The sequence below is a fragment of the Erythrolamprus reginae genome, chromosome Z (assembly GCF_031021105.1).
Source record: "Erythrolamprus reginae isolate rEryReg1 chromosome Z, rEryReg1.hap1, whole genome shotgun sequence".
NCBI classification, from domain to species: domain Eukaryota; kingdom Metazoa; phylum Chordata; class Lepidosauria; order Squamata; family Dipsadidae; genus Erythrolamprus; species Erythrolamprus reginae.
In genome coordinates this window covers 116868157-116888790 of record NC_091963.1, presented here as the reverse complement: position 1 = coordinate 116888790, position 20634 = coordinate 116868157, and the positions used below count along the sequence as shown (strand labels likewise).

Below are 20634 nucleotides of genomic sequence, written 5' to 3'. Positions count from 1 at the left end.
TTGTGTATTGGACGAAATAAATAAATAAAAAATAGCTGACCATCTGCAGTAAGGCTGCTGTAAATGTTGGTGAAATGAGAATGAGTCAACAAGGTTACTGCCGCTTTAAGACTGAGGATGAAATCCGCAGGGTTAGTGCCTCTTTAAGAAGCTGTTTATATAAGGGACGCCATGAAAGGGTGTCACACTGTCTCTCTCTCTCCTGGTTGTCCTCTATTGATTGGCATTGTAGTTCTCAGTGTAGAGTTGAAGACTGATTGCTTGCCTGCAGGAGTGGGTTCTAACCAGTGAAGGGCTACCAAAATGTTTACTACCACAGTGGGCGTAGCTTATGCAGGACGCCCTGCATTTTCTTTCAACATCTTTCAGTGCAAATTGGGTGCTCTGGGGTGGAGCTCCAAGTTTGTTTGTTTGTTTGTTTCTCTTTCTTTCTTTCTTTCTTTCTTTCTTTCTTTCTTTCTTTCTTTATTTATTTATTTATTTATTTATTTATTTATTTATTGGATTTATATGCCGCCCCCTCTCCGAAGACTCGCGGCAGCTACCCCACTGTATTCCCCTCTGTCCGGACAGTAGCCCACCCCTGGTTCTAACTTACTTCGCTGCTGGTTCGCTTCCTCCCACGCCCTCCGCGAGCTTGCATGCACTCAGCTTCTGTGCATGCACAAAAAAACAGCTTCTGCACTTTCACCAGAGGTGAAAAACAGGATGGCGCACCGAAACAGCCAATTCGAGAGCATGGCCAGCCAGCCCTTGCTCCTGGTTCGGTGAGTGGAGAGAAATTCCAGCTACCGATTCTAAAGAACTGGTCCGAATATGGAGGAACCCACTTCTGCTTGTCTGGTGTGAGCCAAATATGTGTATGTGTGCATGTAGAGGTCTTGTATATAAAACACTGTTTGTAAGACAAACCTCTGTGTACTATATTTTGCTCCTGGGTTGTCCCTATTTGGGTCAGGAGTCACTGCTCACAGTCACTCATGCCCTCATCACTTCGAGGCTCGACTACTGTAACGCTCTCTACATGGGGCTACCTTTGAAAGTGTTCGGAAACTTCAGATCGTACAAAATGCAGCTGCGAGAGCAATCATGGGCTTCCCTAAAGATGCCCATGTCACACCAACACTCCGCAGTCTGCATTGGTTGGCAATCAGTTTCCGGTCACAATTCAAAGTGTTGGTTATGACCTATAAAGCCCTTCATGGCACCGGACCAGATTAACTCAGGGACCGCCTTCTGCCGCATGAATCCCAGCGACCAGTTATGTCCCATAGAGTGGGTCTTCTCCGGGTCCCGTCAACCAAACAATGTCACTTGGCAGGACCCAGAGGAAGAGCCTTCTCTGTGGTGGCCCCGGCCCTCTGGAACCAACTCCCCCCAGAGATTAGAATTGCCCCCACCCTCCTTGCCTTTCGTAAGCTTCTTAAAACCCACCTCTGCCACCAGGCATGGGGGAACTAAGATTCCTTCTCCCCCTTGGCCTTTACAATTGTATGCATGGTATGTTTGTATGTATGTTTGTATGTATGTATGTTTGCTTTTTTATATTAAGGGGTTTTTAATTCGCTTTTAGTATTGGTTTATTATTGTATACTGTTTATGATTGCTGTTAGCCGCCCCGAGTTTTCGGAGAGGGGAGGCATATAAATCCAATAAATAATAATAATAATAATAATAATAATAATAATAATAATAATAATAATAATAATAAAATAGTAGTCACACTGTGCACACTCTGACAGTGGTTATATAGTGCATGGATCCTGCCACAGAAATAATGAAGAATCAGAACAGCAATCTAAGCGTGTTTGGAAAGGGGCAGAAAAGGCTGGTGCAGAGCATTTTAGATCAGTTCTTGGAGATGTGAGTAGAAAATCCGTTATCTAATTCATGCAATTTGTCAAACCAGACTATGGATTAAATGCAATTAAAGAAAAGTAGCATGGTTATTATACAGGTAGTCTTCAACATACAGCCATATTGGAGTTTTCCCATTAGGGCCGTACGTTTTAATGGTCGTAAAATTCAACTACACATTTCACCTAAATTTATGTCCCTTTATGTCCCTCTAGTGATCATTAAGTGAATCACCACTGTGCTGCAAATGATAAATTTGGTCACCTGACTGCCAGACTATAGGAACTTTGAATTCATGTTGTAATTCCCCCTTTTTTGGTTGTTCATACCTTCAAATGATCCCTCAGCAACCAGCCATAGATCAAGTACTATCTGTATATTGACATCACAAGTTAATTTAAAGAGGTGGTTAATCCAACAGAAAATACTGTTGAAAATACTCCCAATTATTTACGGTTGTACAGCAAATTTGGGGTACAAATTTCAATTTTTTTTGGAGCTGTAGCTATTTCAGGCTTGGGCAACATGACATGCATGAAAACTTGGTTAAAAGGCCAAATATTAGGAACACTAAAATTGTTTTACTGCAACACTCTCTACATGGGGCTGCGTTTGAAAAGTGTTTGGAAACTTCAGATCTTGCAGAATGCGGCTGCGAGAGCTATCGTGGGGCTTCCTAGATTCGCCTATGTTTCTACAACACTCCGTGGCCTGCACTGGCTGCCGATCAGTTTCCGGTCACAATTCAAAGTGTTGGTAATGACCTTTAAAGCCCTACATGGCATTGGACCAGAATACCTCCGGAACCGCCTTCTACCGCACGAATCCCAGCGACTGATAAGGTCCCACAGAGTTGGCCTTTTCCGGGTCCCATCGACCAAACAATGTCATTTGGTGGGCCCCAGGGGAAGAGCCTTCTCTGTGGCGGCCCCAGCCCTCTGGAATCAACTTCCCCCGGAGATTAGAACGGCCTCCACCCTCCTTGTCTTTCGCAAGTTGCTTAAGACCCACCTATATCGCCAGGCATGGGAGAACTAAGACATCTCCCCCAGGCTTATTATATTTCATGTTTGATGTGTATGTGCTGTATGGTTTTTAATTGTTGAGGTTTTTATATATTTTATTATTAGATTTGTTCCATTGTTATATTGTTTTTATTACTGTTGTGAGCCGCCCCGAGTCTTCGGAGAGGGGCGGCATACAAATCTAATAAATAATAATAATAATAATAATTATTATTATTATTTATTAGATTTGTATTAGTATTATTATTATTATTTATTAGATTTGTATTATTATTATTATTATTTATTAGATTGGTATTATTATTATTATTATTATTATTATTATTAATTAGATTTGTATGCCGCCCCTCTCCGAAGACTCAGGGTGGCTCACAACAGTAATAATAATAATAATAATAATAATAATAATAATAATAATAATAATAATAATAATAATTTATTAGATTTGTATTATTATTATTATTATTATTATTATTATTATTATTATTATTATTATTATTATTATTGTGTGTGTTTGTGTCTTTAGCAAACATTTAGATTGTCTATCAAGATGGGAGGCTGCAACAGTCACAGTTCTGACCCCCGCCCCCATTTCCCTCCCCATGTATGAAAAGGCAGCACTACTCACCAATAGTTGGACTGAGGTATGGCTCAAACGTGTCTTCAGCAAATCTCAGCAAAAGGCTGCAGGGATAAAAGAGGGAAAAAAATAGTAAACCACCAGGAACAAAGTTCCCTACTACTTTCCCATTTGGTGACCCTTCCCATGCACCTGGATTTCCCCACTGCACTGTCTCCAATCAACAATAGCTTTAGAACCGGCAGAGGTGCAGTATCTTTCCGTGCCATGGTGAACTTTATTACCAGATCCACAGGGAACTTAGCAGAATGAAAACAAGAGTGCCATCTCAACATCCAAGCCACGAAAGCTAGAAAGAAGGAGAATTTATTTATTTATTTATTTATTATTTAGATTTGTATGCCGCCCCTCTCTGCAGACTCGGGGCGGCTCACAACAAAGTGAAAACAATTTACAACAAATCTAAATTACTATTTAAAAATATTTTAAAAACCCCATTTTCTAAACAAACACACATACAGACATACCATGCATAAATTGTAAATGCCCGGGGGAGATGTCTCAGTTCCCCCATGCCTGACGACAAAGGTGGGTCTTAAGGAGTTTCCGAAAGGCAAGGAGAGTAGGGGCAGTTCTAATCTCCGGGGGGAGTTGGTTCCAGAGGGCCGGGGCCACCACAGAGAAGGCTCTTCCTCTGGGGCCCGCCAACCGCCATTGTTTAGTTGACGGGACCCGGAGAAGACCCACTCTGTGGGACCTAATCGGTCGCTGGGATTCGTGCGGCAGCAGGCGGTCTCGGAGATATTCTGGTCCAGTGCCATGAAGGGCTTTAAAGGTATAAAGAATAGGAAGCGTCAGAGGACTACTTGCTTCTTTATTTATTATTTGTATTTATATCCCGCTCACTCCCCAAAAAAGAACTCAGAGCAGCTAACAATATTCATAAATACAACAGCAATAAAAATACAGCGATAAAATCAACAATACAAATAAAAAACAATAACATCCTAAAAAACCATGCACACTTGCAGTGAACCCTAATTACAGGCCTGCTGGAAAAGCCAGGTCTTAACGGCTTTCTGGAAGACCGGTAGGGTGGAGATAGTACGGATCACTGGAGGCAGTTGATTCCGAAGGGTCGGAGCCACCACAGAGAAGGTTCTTCCTCGAGGCCCTGCCAATTGACATTGCTTGGCAGATGGGACCTGGAGAAGGCCGACTCTGTGAGCCCTTACTGGCCGCAGGGAGGTATGAGGGAGGAGCTGGTCTCATAAATAGTCTGGCCCTGAGCCATGTAGGGCTTTAAAGGTAACAACCAACACTTTGAATTGCGTTCAAAGACTGACTGGTAACTGACTGGCAGCTCGTGTAAGGTTGGAGTAGTACGGGCATACCTTGGTACACCCGCTATTGCACGCGCCACTGCATTTTGCACCAGCTGAAGTCTCCAAAGGCTCTTCAAGGGTAGCCCCATGTAGAGTGCACTGCCATTGTCAAGACGAGAAGTGATGAGGGCATGACTGACTGTGAGGAGTGCCTGCTGGTCAAGGTAGGGCTGCAACTGGTAGACAAGACAGACCTGAAAAAGCCCCAACCACAGCTGAGATGTTGCTCTAGCCTCAGCTGTGGGTCTGGGAGACACTCAAGTTGCGAACCCTATTTGAGGGGGAAATTGATTCCCCTCCCCAGCACCAAAGACAGACAGATGGGATTGTTTTTAGGAGGAAGGACCCTAGCCATTCAATCTTGTCAGGGTTGAGTTTTAACCTTCCCCTCCAATCCAGACCTTCCTAGCTTCAAGACATCGGCAAATCACTTCCACCGGTTTGCTGAACTGACATGGGGTGGAGATGTACAGCTGAGTATCATCAGCGTATTGTTGATAATTCACCCCATGTCATCAGAAGATCTCACCTAGCCGTTTCATGTAGATATTGAATAGCAGAGGAGAGGACCAACCCCACAAAGGAGGGGCCTCGGGGTCAACCTCTGTCTTCCCACTAAACAATGACTGCGATCCGCCAGAGAGGTAGGAGGAGAACCACCGTAGAATGGTGCCTTCTACTCCCAACCCCTCCAACCATTGCAGAAGGATACCATTGTCTATTCGCCGCCATTTAGTCTCCCATCTCTTTCTCCAGCAGAGAATGAATTACAACCCAGAAAGACAAAACTGGAGTTTGAGGAGACACATTTGCAAGTTAAAAAATGGCAGTGTTCCTTCTATGTTTTAAGTGCCAATGAGCCAGGGATATCTGAAGACATTTCTGTGGCCATGTGGCCATTATAGTATCATGGAGCATCTTTACCACTGGTATCTATGTATCTATTTGCATGCTTTCAAACTGAAGATTAAGACTGTTAGAAGAAAATATATACAGCAATACCTCTACTTAAGAACTTAATTTGTTCTGTGACCAGGTTCTTAATTAGAAAAGTTTGTAAGTAGAAGCAATTATTCCCATAGGAATCAATGTAAAAGCAAATAGTGCATGCAAACCCATTAGGAAAGAAATAAAAGCTTGGAATTTGGGTGGGAGGAGGAGGAGGAAGAAGAGGAGGAGGACAGTTGCTGCCCAGAGTGAAGGGAGCGCTTCTTTTCTCTGGGCACTGGCAGACGTTTATTCCCTCTCCAAGTGCCCAGAGAAAGGAAAATGCTTTGTTCGCTCTGGACTGCCAAAGCCTCCTTAAGTGCCACCGAAAGGCTCCTCTGGCAGCCCAGAAAAGCTGGAGATAGCTGGGATTTAAAGGGGGAAGGGCAGGAAACTGGCCGGGTCTTCGTGCTGCTCTCAAATTTCCTGGGAAATTTTTCCGGGCTCAGGTTCTTAAGTAGAAAATGGTTCTTAAGAAGAGGCAAAAAAACCTGAACACACAATTCTTATCTAGAAAAGTTCTTAAGTAGAGGCGTTCTTAGGTAGAAGTACCACTGTACTGTAAATATAGTTAGTTGATCAAGGTTAAAATTAAGACTGCTATTTTTGGTAATCTTTATGGACTTTCTGGTGACATCAAAACTGAAAATATTATGTTTTATGGATTTGTTTGTAGATATGGGATGTATATTTGTAACCTTAAAGAGATGTAAAGAATCACTAATTTTTTTTAAATTCTTCTGATGAAGGTTAGAAATCACATTGTTATATACTGTGTTTCAGAGATGGGTTGCTGCCGGAAGCAAAAACACACACCAAAACACGGGCACACCTGCGTCTCTGCGCGCAATTCTGCTACTTGCACATGTGCAAGTAGTAGAATTCCACTGGACTCCGCTAGCACTCAGAGCCACGGGGGCGAGCACCCATCACCGTTCCACCTTAGCAGCCCACCTCTGTATGCACACACACATATACATACACAGGTAATTCGCAACTTATTACTCTTCCTTTGGTGACATTTCAAAATTATAGCAGCCTTGAAAAGAAAATGACATGACTGTTTTTCGTATGCCGGTTGCAGCATTTTCATAATCACATGATCAGAATTCAGGTGCTTTGCAACTGTCATGTATTTACGACAGTTGCATTGTATGGGGCTCATGTGATCACCATTTCTAACCCTTTCCAGCCATCTTCCAACAAGCAAAGTCAATGGGGAAGCCAGACTCGCTTAATGACCCCAAGATTCACTTAAGAACTACAATTATTTGTTTTACAGTGATGGCTAAAAGATTTGTGAAATGGGGCAAAATTCAATTAGCAAAGGAAATGTTGGGTTTGATTGTTATTGTAAGTTTATTTATTTTATTTATTTATTAGATTTGTATGCCGCCCCTCTCCAAAGACTCGGGGCGGCTAACAACAATAAAGAAGACAATGTAACAAATTTAATGTTAAAAAATAATCTAAAAAACCCCCAATTTAAGAGACCAATCATACAAACAAGCATACCATTCTATAAGCCTAGGGGGAAGGGAAAATTTCAATTCCCCCATGCCTGACGACAGAGGTGGGTTTTAAGGAGCTTGTGAAAGGCAAGGAGGGTGGGGGCAACTCTGATATCTGGGGGGAGCTGGTTCCAGAGGGTCGGGGCCGCCACAGAGAAGGCTCTTCTCCTGGGTCCCGCCAAATGACATTGTTTAGTCGACGGGACCCGGAGAAGGCCAACTCTGTGGGAGCTAACCGGTCGCTGGGATTCGTGCGGCAGAAGGCGGTCCCGGAGATAAGTTGAAAATCCTGTGTGTGACTCTTTGTGTGTGTGTGTGTGTGTGTGTGTGTGTGTGGTATGCTTGTTTGTATGATTGGTCTCTTAAATTGGGGGTTTTTAGATTATTTTTTAACATTAAATTTGTTACATTGTCTTCTTTATTGTTGTTAGCCGCCCCGAGTCTTTGGAGAGGGGCGGCATACAAATCTAATAAATAAATAAAATAAATAAACTTACAATAACAATCAAACCCAACATTTCCTTTGCTAATTGAATTTTGCCCCATTTCAGGCCCAATGAGAAATTATTCCATGAGGATATACTTTGCAATCACCAATTTGTAAAAATAAATCAAACTTTGAGCACTGCCTTTTACTTTGCAAAGAAAAAAATGAATCCAATTCCCTAGGTATGCCCATGTTACACCAACACTCCGCAGTCTGCATTGGCTGGCGATCAGTTTCCGGTCACAATTCAAAGTGTAGGTTATGACCTATAAAGCCCTTCATGGCATCGGACCAGAATATCTCCAGGATCGCCTTCTGTCGCACGAATCCAATGACCGGTTAGGTCCCACAGAGTTGGCCTTCTCCGGGTCCCGTCGACTAAACAATGTCGTTTGGCAGGACCCAGGGGAAGAGCCTTCTCTGTGGTGGCCCCGACCCTCTGGAACCAGCTCCCCCCGGAGATTAGAATTGCCCCCACCCTCCTTGCCTTTCGTAAACTCCTTAAAACCCACCTCTGCTGTCAGGCATGGGGGAATTGAGACATCTCCCCCGGGCCTATACAGTTTATGCATGGTATGTTTGTGTGTGTTTGCTTTTTAATAAGGGGTTTTTAGTGATTCTTATATTATTAGATTTGTTGTACATTGTTTTATTGTTGTTGTGAGCCGCCCCGAGTCTGCGGAGAGGGGCGGCATACAAATCTAATAAATAATAATAATAACAACAACAATAACAATAAAAATAATAATACTGAAATGCATACTCTATGCAGGTTGACTCTACTTATTAACCATTATTGTCTGATCTCAGCTAATTGCAATTTATTGAAGAAATAAGTTAAGCAAACTAATGGGATACTCTGTGAACACAGCTATTGTTTTCCTGCACAAGAGTACCACAAACATAAAATGAAAGAATAGGAAGAACCATATAGCTCACTTGCAGCTCTTTGAGGAAAGAAAGAAAATAAATAAATATAAGAAAGAAATACATTTTTAGGAAGCAAGTTCCCCTGAAAGCAAATAATTTCCATTGCAATTAAAATTTAAGTTGAACAGCTGCTACACACAAAACTACATATCAACCAAGTATAGTCCGGCCTAAGGAATACAGTATGTGAAAACTGGCTATGGGATTATGTTCATTCTACTGTACATATTCAGAAAATTGGATTATCTAAATGAAAAATGTAAACATTTGAATGTTGTATAGCTTGTTTACATATAATTGGAGCAGATCATAATTTTGCAATGGCTCTTCTAAAAAGAGAATAGGTTGCCAATGGGTTGCCAAACCTGAACATGGCCTGTCCAGTAAAGATCAAGAATGGGTGGAGTTTCTATAATATATATGACCTTGACTTTGGGGAAAAACAATGTAGAACAAGGGGGTCTTTCATCTAGTGTGAGATGTCATTTCACTGGTACAAGAGAAGCATCAGAAAAAAACTTGTGAACTTTCGCTTTAACAGCCCCGATTACCTTTACACACCGAGAACTAGAACTTTCCTCCAAAATCGATCCCAAGCACCTGTAGCATTAAATGATAAACCTAAGAACAAATGAATCTGGAGCGTGCAAGATACGCACAGGCAACGTGCGTGGATCTCTATCCAGACAGATATTATGGGCCTCAGAACTTGTGCTCTAAGTCGTCAGAGTCGACCCTAAATATGTAATTTGGCGCGAAAGAAAGCTCCCCCGCAGGAAAAAGAAAGTCCCCCCCCCAGGAAAAAAAAAGGCCGCACGGTCCCTTTAGGATGGCCAAGCTCTGAGGGCGGAGCCCCTAAGGCGCAAGATATAATCTCCGCGCCATTCCCTCCTGGCCAGTTTGGGAGTTGCCGGCCGCGCACCAGCTGATCGCAGCCTCTCCTATCAGGCAGGACCCGGGGAAAAGAGCGTGGAGGCGGCCCTGACCATATCGGCGGGACGAACGAGCCATGTCAGAGTTCCAGATTTCCGTGGAAGAACTCAACAACCTGCTGACTAACGGCAGTGGCTGTTACAGCCTGCCGAGCGCGCACAGCAATGAAGTGGCGCACCGCATCCACGTGGGCAACGCGTGAGTTTCTCCCCCTCCCCTCCTCGCTTCCGTGCATGGGGGGTATACCCCACCCGGCTGCTGGTGGTAGGCCTGAGAACTGGCCGAGGGATGGACTCTGACTTACTAGGCTGGGGGGCGGCCGACAAAACAGCCAGTTGGCTCGATGCTGGAAAGAGTAGGTGAAAAGGTACGCGCCTCCATGGTCGCCGGGAGTTGGCCTAGTAGTAGGGCTACTAACAATTCCCACCGTCTTCACTTTACTACATACATTTAAGTCCTTCTCCGAATCTTGCCAGCAAGTGTGCTCCAGATATATAGAAAGGCTGACAACCCCATGGTCCTGGGCCATGCTGAACTAAATAATGAGGACTGGAGGCTAACCTGTTTGGAGGACACATGAGAGTAGAAGCCTGGATTAAATACTTATACTTAAATACAAGACAAACATTCCTTGCTCTATGTGTTTATTCATATTTATATATGGCTTCCCACACTGGGAAGCTAAAAAATGCTCCCAATCTCAGGTGCTGTGCAAAGTGGGTCAGGAAAGGGTGGGGCTGAGCTTAAAATTGGATACTGCCTGATTTGGAAGCTCACTTCATATCACACTTTTCCAGCATGTTTTCTTCCACCTATGATTGGGTTATGACCCAATTGCTATCCTGTGGAAAGATATTCTATACCAGTGAGGACGAACCTATGGCACGGGTGCCACAGGTGGCATGTGGAGCCATATCTGCTGGCATGTGAGCCGTTGCCCTAGCTCAACTCTAATATGCATGTGTGTGCTGGCCAGCTGATTTTTGGCTTGCACAGAGGCTCTGGGAGGGTGATTTTAGCTTCCAGAGAGCCTCTGGGGGGATGGGGAGGGCATTTTTACCCACCCTCGGCTCCAGGGAAGCCTTTGGAGCCTGGGGAGGGTGAAACAGGAGCCTACTGGCTCACCAGAAAGCAGCTGGCCAGCACACCCATTCTCTTTCGGCACCTGAAGAAAAAAAAGGTTCGCCACCACTGTTCTATACAATCTTTTTTGGGTCTAAATATATGAATTCAACTTATACAGAATTAACCTGTGGGTCCAAACACCTAGGTTTCTGGCAACAATAATTTGACCTTTTTTCCCATCACTTATTATTGTATTAGCCACGAATGCCAGCATGGTGGAGTCTACAAAGAGAATAAGGGGAGCTAGATGATACCACATTCATGGTTACATCGTCATGCAAATGTGACAACTTTTGTATTATATCTATAAATGATTACATCATTTGGGTTTTTTTTTTCATACATTCATTTTGATATCTTGGCTTGTTACAGACAGTGAATGTATCTGAAACTAACCATGTCACCTGTTCATCAGTGGTCATCCCATGTGGAAGGAATACTATCATCTATATTCTGCTACTATGTCTATATATTTATTGTCTGTTTATTTAAGAACTAGGTAGACCCAGTGGGCTGAAAAGTTTTCTGCAAGGAGGGAAAATTATCCACATTTAAAATGCGTAATGCATATTCATAAGCCTTGAGATAGACATCAAATAATTAACCACCTGATTTAATTTTCTCCAAAGTCAAATCCTTTGATTAGACTTGAGGGTGGGTTTTGTTTTATTTTTGCTTGAGCACAGGGTGACTTTAAAACACATTTATTCCTCAGGTTGCAAAATCCAAAAGCATTTTCTTAGGAAGCAATTTTAAATGGGCAAGGCTCTCCTGGGTAGAGTTTGAATACTTAGTACACAAACATAGCCATAGAATTTTCATGGCAATGTTGCAGAATTGTTACCATATTTTGAAGATTTTTAAAGATCTTTCTCAGGCTAATTCATAGTCCTGGAATTTTCTAGTGTTCTTCAGACCCAGGATGAACCCAGTCTGACTCTGCTTAGATGTTTGAATTTGCCAGAGCAAATTCATTACTGGATTATGTTAAATTGACTTTACTTTTGCTTTCTATCTTCCATTGGCTTTGTACAAGTCTATATATAGAAAGATAAAGTTTGTGAGAAACATCAATGGTATCCCTTGAATCAGTCAGTTATAATCCCCAATGTTTATGTAACAAATACTGTACAGGGGAAACTTTGAAACTGTTTATGAAATGCTGGAGGAGCTGTGGCCTTTCATATTTTGTTGAACTTTAACTCCCAGCAGTTCCACAAACATAGTCAAAGGGATAACTGGATGTTCAATAATTTGGGAAAACCATAGTATTTCCTTACTCCTAGGCTACAACTACTCCTCCTCCTACTTCTTCTTCTCCTCCTCCTCCTCCTCCTCCTCCTCCTCCTCCTCCTCCTCCTCCTCCTTCTTTTCTCCTTCTCCTCCACCTCCTCTGAAGACTCAGGGCTTAGTTGCTGAGTAATTGGTGTTGCCTTTCTTTTACCCAAATGAAGTTTGGACTACATTTCTCTTCAGTCCTAGTGTATTTAATCAAGACTAATGAAAATGTTACTACTACTACTACTACTACTACTACTACTACTACTACTACCACTACTACCAACAAAAACCATAGAGTTGGAAGGGACCTTGGAGGTCTTCTACTCCAATCCCCTGCTTAGGCAGGAAACCCTACACCAGTGATGGCGAACCTATGGCATGGGTGCCACAGGTGGCACATGGAGCCAAATCTGCTGCCACGCGAGCCGTTGCCCTAGCTCAGCTTCAATGTGCATGTATGTGCTGGCCAGCTGATTTTTGGCTTGCACAGAGGCTCTGGGAGGGCATTTTTGACTTCCAGAGAACCTCCTGGGGCATGGGGAAGGGCATTTTTACCCTCCCCTGCTCCAGGGGAGCCTTTGGAGCCCAGGGAGGATGAAACAGAAGCCTACTGGGCCCACCAGAAGTTGGGAAACAGGCTCTTTCCAGCCTCCAGAGGCCTCCGGGGTGTGTGGGGAAGTTGTTTTTGCCCTTTCCAGGCATTGAATTATGGATGTGGGCACTCATGCATGCACGATAGTGCACACACACACACTCTTTCTGCACCCAAAGAAAAAAAGGTTCACCATCATTGCCCTACACTATTTCAGACAAATGGCTGTCCATCATCATCTTAAAAACTTCCAGTGTTGGAGCATTCACAACTTCTGGAGGCAAGCTGTTCCACTGATTAATTGTTCTAACAATTGTTCTACTTAGGGAAGCCTGTTTTCAAAGACTGTGTCAGAACTGGGTTTCTCTAATCCATTCTACCCCACAATGTTTGTTTCCCTTGGGTTAGTTTATCTGAGTGATGGTTGTTAATAAAAATATGTTAAAAGTAAGTACCTTTAATAAAAGTAATGGGTTAATTAAGTATTGTTAATAAAAGTAGTATGTTAAAAGTAAGTATTGTTAATAAAAACAATTGTACTTATAATAAAAAGAAATGTAACATACATAAACAACATGATATTGTTTTCAAAATTAAATTGAACTGAAACTAATGCCACCCTTTAAAAAGTTTGCAAAGGCTTGCCATTGGTCTACCTAAAAAACTTTTATTTTCTTGGGCTGGCAGTAGCTTTCATTTTCTGAATCAGGTGTGCCCAATCTTTTATCCATGGAACACCTGTGGACCTGGAAGCTAGCAATGCAGACTCACAAGGTAATAAATATAAAAAGTAAAAGAAGTTGGTTTTAAGTATTAACTATTATACATATTTTATATAGACCCAAGACAATATACTTTATTCTTCAGACAAGCCAAAAAATTGGACACCCATCCTTTAAGTAATGGAGCTTGCTCCTGAGTATGTTACAAGCAAAACATTTTCTTATTTGTCCTATAAGTTACACAGTATGTACATAGCTCTCCCTAAAACCATTGCTGAAGCTTTGCTGGTTAGGAATTCTGCAAGTTGAAGTCCACAGGTCTTAAAGTTGCCAAGGCTGGAGACCCCTGATCTATAGTGATAAGATGAAAGCAGATTAGTTGTTTTCCTGTGGCAAAAAATTTATTCCAGAAGTCCAGAACGTTTTATAATTGGCTGCATGTTTAAAAAAAGGTTTCTGTTTCACCTTCCAGAAAAAAGTGTTATAGTTTATTCGGTCACTTCCAATTTGTTCCACCTCATGCTGATGCCCCGTTGACCAGGCCTAGTTATAGGTGTTGAGAAAAACAGTAAAAATTCCCTTGGTACTAATTTTGACTCTTAGTAATTATATGAACAATATCTGTGAAGTTTCCTTGGCAACAGTGTGGAAATAGTTTTGTCTTTGCCTTTTTTTGCAAAATGCTTCTTTTTTACTTCCCATTTTATCCATAAGTTCTGGTGGTCTCTTATTTAAGTGTTAACAAGATTCAGCTGTTGTTACTTTTAATGAGGTCAGTCAATAATGCCTAGGTGTTGCCACCTGTTGAGACATTCTTGATACTGCTTTAGTTAAAATGGTTTAGTTCTTTATTCAAAACCTAACTTGTGTAACCTTTGGGGCCCTTTATCTTTTCTTAATTAAATAATGCAGAATCTGGGTTATGATCTTTTCACCATTTCTTACCTCAATTCCTAAGTGAAAAGCCAGGAATTTAACTTGGGAATTTCTATAGACACTATAGAAAAATTACTGGCTGGCATATTGTGATTTTGCTAATGTGTTTGTATTTTGTCTGGCTGGTGTTTTTTTTTTTTTTTACAACTGAGGGAAATTGGAAGGTTATATAGGGCTACAGTCATTGAACCAAGTTAACTCCAATGGGATAACTTAAAGAATGCTGAAACTTATGACTCCTGGGGAATGAAATTTGGAGAAGTTGTAGCTACTTCTGCATTATTGCTCCTTTTCTTTACATTTCTCAGAAATCTATAAGTTGCATGGCCCAAGGGGATATGGGAGAACCATAACGCTACCCTCTCCGGCCCCTATATGCAATTGGTTGGTGAAAAAGAATCAAGACTGAAACTTGAAATCCCTAAATGACAGTGAGTGGTAAGGGACGGACAAGGGAGCGAATTGGCTGCCTTGATAGCAAGGTAGGTCCAGATGGAGGATGGGAGAACTTGATAAGATGAGATGTTTGGATGGAAAGAGATCTTGGGGACAAGCTGGGATCAGGAGGAAGGTGGAACTTCCTTCCTAGTCCATGGTTCTCTTTGTTTCCCTCCTTCCAGCAAAATGGCAAGCAGTTCGGCTGGCCAACCAAGGTAGAATGATTTTTGAGGAAAGCCAATTGGAAAGCTGGCAGAAAGTTGGGCGTTGCTCCACTTCAGTGATTGGCTTGCAGTAAGATCCCGTGGGCAGAGAGTGATAGGCTGCTTGGTGCAGAGGCTGGAATCCCTTAAAAGAAGGTGGTGAAGCAAGGAGGATGAAAAGTGATTTCTCTGCTTCCTGCTAGCTTCCCATAAATGACATCAGTGGGGAAACTGGTAGGAAGTTAGAAGTTACTCTCTCTCCCACCTGCTTTTTTGCCTACCTTTTGGGTCATTTTGTTTCTGTTTAGGTAAAGAAATGTCTCTGAAACATGATCCAGCCAGGTCACAGTTTATAGAGCCAATATCACATTGTTCTCCATTTTCACTCTGCATGGCTGCCAATAAGGACAATTTCTTTTACGGAGGCTTAGTCTATGCCACTCATCTATATATTTAATTCCATCCCACTCTACCTATAATTTCAGTTTTTCCTTGTCACCAAACAATCTTTATTTTTTGTGCCACAGAGCATATTGGTCCAGATATGTTATGACAGCAACTCCCTAGCCAAAATGGCCAAATGTTACATATTTTAGGAGTTGCTATCTCAACTTACTGAGACAATGCCAGGTTGTGAAAAGTGATGCAGAGTTTTTCCCCTCCTGTGGCACTTTGCAAACATGAAGGTTCTTCAACCCACTGATGCATTTTATAGATTATTAGAGTTGGAAGGGACCTAGTCCAAACTCTGTCCTTATACCACTTCAGACAGATGGCAGTTCAATTTCCCCTTGCAGGTCTTAAATGTTGGAGCTCTCACAACCTCCATAGGCAAGCTGTTCCACTGGTTGATTGCTCTCACTGTCACAAAGTTTGTCCTTATTTCCAGGTTGAAACTTTCCTTGGTCAGTTTCCATCCATTATTCCTTGCCTGGCCTTCCGGTACCTTGGAAAATAGTCTGACACCCTCCTCTCTGTGGTAGCCCCTCAAATACCTAGCACAGGATCAGGCCTACCTGTTTCAGGTTTCCCAAAACCTTCTCCATCCCCACCCCTTCTTCCCATCCCTTAAGGTCCCCAGAGGCCTTAGGCCACTTTCCTTCTCCAGGTCTACATAGGCCTTCCTCCCCATTGGATTTCCATAGGCCTTGATTCTGTCTCCAACCCTTCTGGGCCCACTCTTTCTTCCTCACCTCTTGCCTCCCATGCACTTTCGAAAGATCTCTACAGCTCCTGGCTTTACATTGGGGTAGACAGGCATGCTGCTCCATCCCACATCATTGATGGGGCATGTGGCTGTATCCTGGAAAAAGTTGCCTCTTTATTTTTAAATAACTGCAAGAAAGTCTAGCTGTTCCAAAAAGACAACCACTTCTGGAACACAGGTGGGTGGCAATTTTGCTCCCCTAACTGCTGCAGAGGCCGTAACTTTGAAACAGGGTCGTAAGTAGCTTTTGGAGGTAACCATAACTTTGCTTGCTAAGTGATCAGTTGCAAGTTGAGGATTAGTTGTAATTAAATAACAACAACAACAACAAATAACAACACTTGGATCTGCGTGCATTTGGAAGTGTTCCCAGTGACTCTTGGGAAGTGTTCAACTTGAGATAGTGTGATACCAAATCCAGCATATAAATCTCATTTGCTGTGTATTACTGTATTTTGTGAATAAAATAATAATAGTAATTTAGATATGAACAACCCAAGTGTTTTCCAGATGTTTTAACTAATAATTCCCATATTACATAATTGCTAGCTATGCAGACTGAGATTTATGAGAATGGTGTATTAGAATATCTCATGGCAATCGGGTTTGACAATCTATGCTAGTTTACAATATTTTGTATTGCAGAAGGTTAAACTATGAAATCCCTGATTCAGCATACTGATAGAGTCACTGCTAATCATAACACAGTCCTGCAAATGTAGCTGTGACCTGCTTCTATTTTTAGGCAGCATGCCATTTCAGGCTTAGAATGCCTACACTTTGAAATTAGTGGCTTTTGACCCAACTAATTTTGAAAACTCAGCCTGCTGCCGTGCCTTGATAGAATTTTAATATTGGAGGGCTCTTCATTTACAATTATTTTAGAATAGAATAGAATAGAATAGAATTCTTTATTGGCCAAGTGTGATTGAAATCCACACAAGGAATTTGTCTTGGTGCATATGCTCTCAATGTACATAAAATAGATTTGTCAAGAATCCTGAGATACAACACTTAATTATTGTCATAGGGGTCAAATAAGCAATGAAGAAACAATCGATATTAATAAAAATCTTAGGATACAAGCAACAAGTTACAGTCATACAGTCCTAAGTGGGAGGAAAAGGATAATAGGAATGATGAGAAAAAACTAGTAGAAATAGAAGTGCAAACTTAGTGTTGAGGGAATTATTTGTTTAGTAGAGTGATGACGTTCGGGAAAAAACTGTTCTTGTGTCTAGTTGTCTTGGTGTGCAGTGCTCTGTAGCGACGTTTTGAGGGTTGGAGTTGAAACAGTTTATGTCCAGGATGCGAGGGGTCAGTAAATATTTTCACAGCCCTCTTTGACTCGTGCAGTATAGAGGTCTCCAATTAAAGGTAGATTGGCAGCAATTGTTTTTCCTACAGTTCTGATTATCCTCTGAAGTCTATGTCTGTCTTGTTGGGTTGCAGAACCAAACCAGACAGTTATAGAGGTGCAGATGACAGACTCAATGATTCCTCTATAGAACTGTATCAGCAGCTCCTTGGGCAGTTTGAGCTTCCTGAGGTGCAAAAAGAGCATTCTTTGTGCTTTTTTGATGATGTTTTTGATGTTAGGTGACCATTTTAGGTCTTGAGATATGATAGAACCTAGAAATTTACTCCTTGCAATAGGACCAATGGTGGGCTCCTACCGGTATGGCTAATTGTGAGCAACTCCGCAGCTCTGGTGAGATGCACAGGTGTGGAAAGCAAAATTTTGCTCGATCCCACACTTGCGCCAGAGCCACAGAGCTGCGCGCAATTAGCCATACCAGTAGAAGCCCTCCAATGAATAGGATTATGCTTCAGTTCAGGCAACACACCAAAAGACATGGTTAGTACAAATGAAGATTCATTGTCTGGATCGTAGCTTGATTCTCCAAATTCATAGAGGTCTTGCATTTTTTAAAAAGGCAAGTACCTGTTGTCAAATTCACCCTACTATGCATTTCTATTTTTTTTTTCAGTACAAAGATTTGTATAGCCTGTTTGTTAGTCTGTCCAGGGAGCTTCCCAATCAATAATTAGCACAAATTAAGATATTGCCCCAAACTGTTTTTAAACATAGCTCATGAGCTTTGCTTTTGATCAGTTCATTTGAGGCCACCATGGTAATTTGCATTGGATATATTGCCTGCATTTGTAACTAGCAATTTGTCTATCATTTGTTGTGGTTCCGTCTGAGGCCCCTCAGGGAACGGCTGATCTTCTGTCGGTTTCCAGCTCAGAGGGAGAGGATGAGGAACAGGAGGTGCAGGCAGACGAGGAGGAGGAATCCCAGGCTGAAGAAGAGGGAGGACAGCCAGAGTCCCCCCAGAGGGAGCTCTCCCCAGCAAGCAGCCTGGATTCCTTAGAGGAAAATGCACAAGCCATAATTGATCTACGACAGAGAAGAGCTACACAGCGAAGGGACCAATTGGCTAGGTACTTTCAGCATTAAAGAGGCAACAGCTGGGTTTGGGTGTGGTGCTCTTTGGAAAGGCTAAAAGGCAGACCCACCCTTCCTGGCTTGTGGAGTTTTATCTTTGAGAGTCTTGGGACCTGGCTGTGAACTTTGGCGTCTTGGAATCCTGGTTTCTGCCTTTGACTACTGAAACCTTGGGGTGGGTGTGCCAGCAAGAAGCTTGCTGTATTGTCTGGACATCAGGACTCTGCTGTAAAGTATTATAGCCTGTCTGTTGGGAAGAACAGGTTTTCCTCTGTGTTTATTTTTTCCAGCTATAAAGTACTGTTGCTTTTACCAGAGTGTCTGGCTGTTTTTTCCAGTTGGTGTTGAGGTCTGGGGGGAACCCAGACAGAACATCATTAAGGATATTGAACAAACCACTGCCCATACAATAGTCTTTTGCAAGTCCTCCTTAATCTGGCTTGCCTCAGCAGGTGGAAGCACCTAATTAACTGTGGCTAGTTATGAAAAGCTGAGTAAGGTTGGAGCAGATTTGTACTTGGGAGGGGGACCACCAGAAGATACCAGAATTGGGAGTTGGATACAGCATTCTGTAAGAAGACGAGGGGAAGTTTTGATTCTGTGCTAAAAAAACAACAACCATAGGGCCATCTCTATGAAATTACCTTTTCTCTAGGGCTCTTTTAACATCCATTCACATCTCTTTGGCAAAAGAAAAAAAAATACAGTATTTTAATAAGTACCCAAAGGTGCTATTTGTAAAATACATTGCTTAGTTGGTATAAATTCCTTAATATGGAATTGCTGGATAAATAGATGATCAGTTTGGAATATAAATGCATTTAACATTCAAAATGAAACTTCGCTGACTTAGAAAGCGGAACTGTGCTTCCTGCAAAAAAGAGGTAAATAACCTGAGGAGGTGCTAAAATTAAAACTGAATCAAATTTAATCTTAGCGATCATTATCTGCTTCTGGGCGTGGCCCTCCTCTTTCCCTACACAATTCACACTTTTCTATCATATATAACAACCCTTTGAAATTGAAACCAACCACATCTAATATACCATTTCTTCCCATATTTTTGCAGCATCCATTGTTTCCAATGAAAATGAGAATATTTGGTAAAGCACAGTTTTTAAGCAGATTCATTCTAAAACCAAAGCAGTAGAAGGATATCCCTTTAGTAAATCCTTCTTCCCTAAAGTTAGGATATATAAGAATGTAATATTAATTAGGCAGATATTGGTGTGAGACAGATTTATTTTTATTGAATAGAATAGAATTCTTTATTGGTCAAGTGTGATTGAACATACAAGGAATTTGTCTTTGGTGCATAAGCTCTCAGTGTACATAAAAGAAAATATACGTTTGTCAAGAATAATGAGGTACAGCACTTAATGATAGTCATAGGGGTCAAACAAGCAATGAAGAAATAATATTAATTTTTTAAAGCAGCAAATTACAATCATACAGTCATAAGTGGGAGGAAATGGGTGATAGGAATGAGGGGAAAAAACTAGTAGTAACAGTAGTGCAGACTTAGTAAATAGTTTGACAGTGTTGAGAGAATTATTATTATTATATGGGATTTTAGCTTGTAGATTTTAATTAATTAGATTTGTTGTACGCATTGTTTTATATTGTGGCTTGTGAGCTGCCCTAAGTCTTGGGAGAAGGGTGGCTAATAATAATAATAATAATAATAATAATAATAATAATAATAATAATAATAATAATAATAATAATAATAATAATAATTTAACAGAGCGATGGTGTTCGGGGGAAAAACTCCTTGTGTCTAGTTGTCTTGGTGTGCAGTGCTCTGTAGCGACGTTTTGAGGGTAGGAGTTGAAACAGTTTATGTCCAGGATGTGAGGGGTTAGTAAATATTTTCACAGCCCTCTTTATGACTTGTGCAGTACTGTATACAGGTCCTCAGTGGAAAACAGTTTGGCAACAATTGTTTTTTTTCTGCAGTTATTGCAGCTTGAACTACTGTTA

At 41.7% G+C, this 20634-nt stretch overlaps 2 protein-coding genes across 3 annotated transcripts in view; one reads left to right on the top strand and one right to left on the bottom strand.

Annotated features, from left to right (window-relative positions):
• The window catches only part of LOC139175725 (ras-related protein Rab-18-B-like), a 35327-nt gene extending 25920 nt beyond the window's left edge, over positions 1-9407 (bottom strand). Inside the window, exons 1-3 of one of the 2 annotated variants that reach the window (XM_070766958.1) lie at positions 9324-9407; positions 3655-3811; positions 3511-3566 (exon numbers count right to left, since the gene is read on the bottom strand). In XM_070766958.1, coding sequence (XP_070623059.1) covers positions 3511-3566; positions 3655-3797 — 199 coding nt within the window. In that variant the 5' untranslated portion in view covers positions 3798-3811; positions 9324-9407. Of the gene's footprint in view, positions 1-3510; positions 3567-3654; positions 3812-9313 lie in introns of both variants that reach the window. The other variant, XM_070766959.1, reaches the window with a different exon arrangement.
• Positions 9408-9674: 267 nt separating this feature from the next.
• Positions 9675-20634, top strand: part of DUSP3 (dual specificity phosphatase 3) — a 34846-nt gene continuing 23886 nt past the window's right edge. The window contains exon 1 of the mRNA XM_070726720.1: positions 9675-9893. Within this exon, the coding sequence (XP_070582821.1) occupies positions 9772-9893 (122 nt within the window). The 5' untranslated portion in view covers positions 9675-9771. The remainder of the gene's footprint in view (positions 9894-20634) is intronic.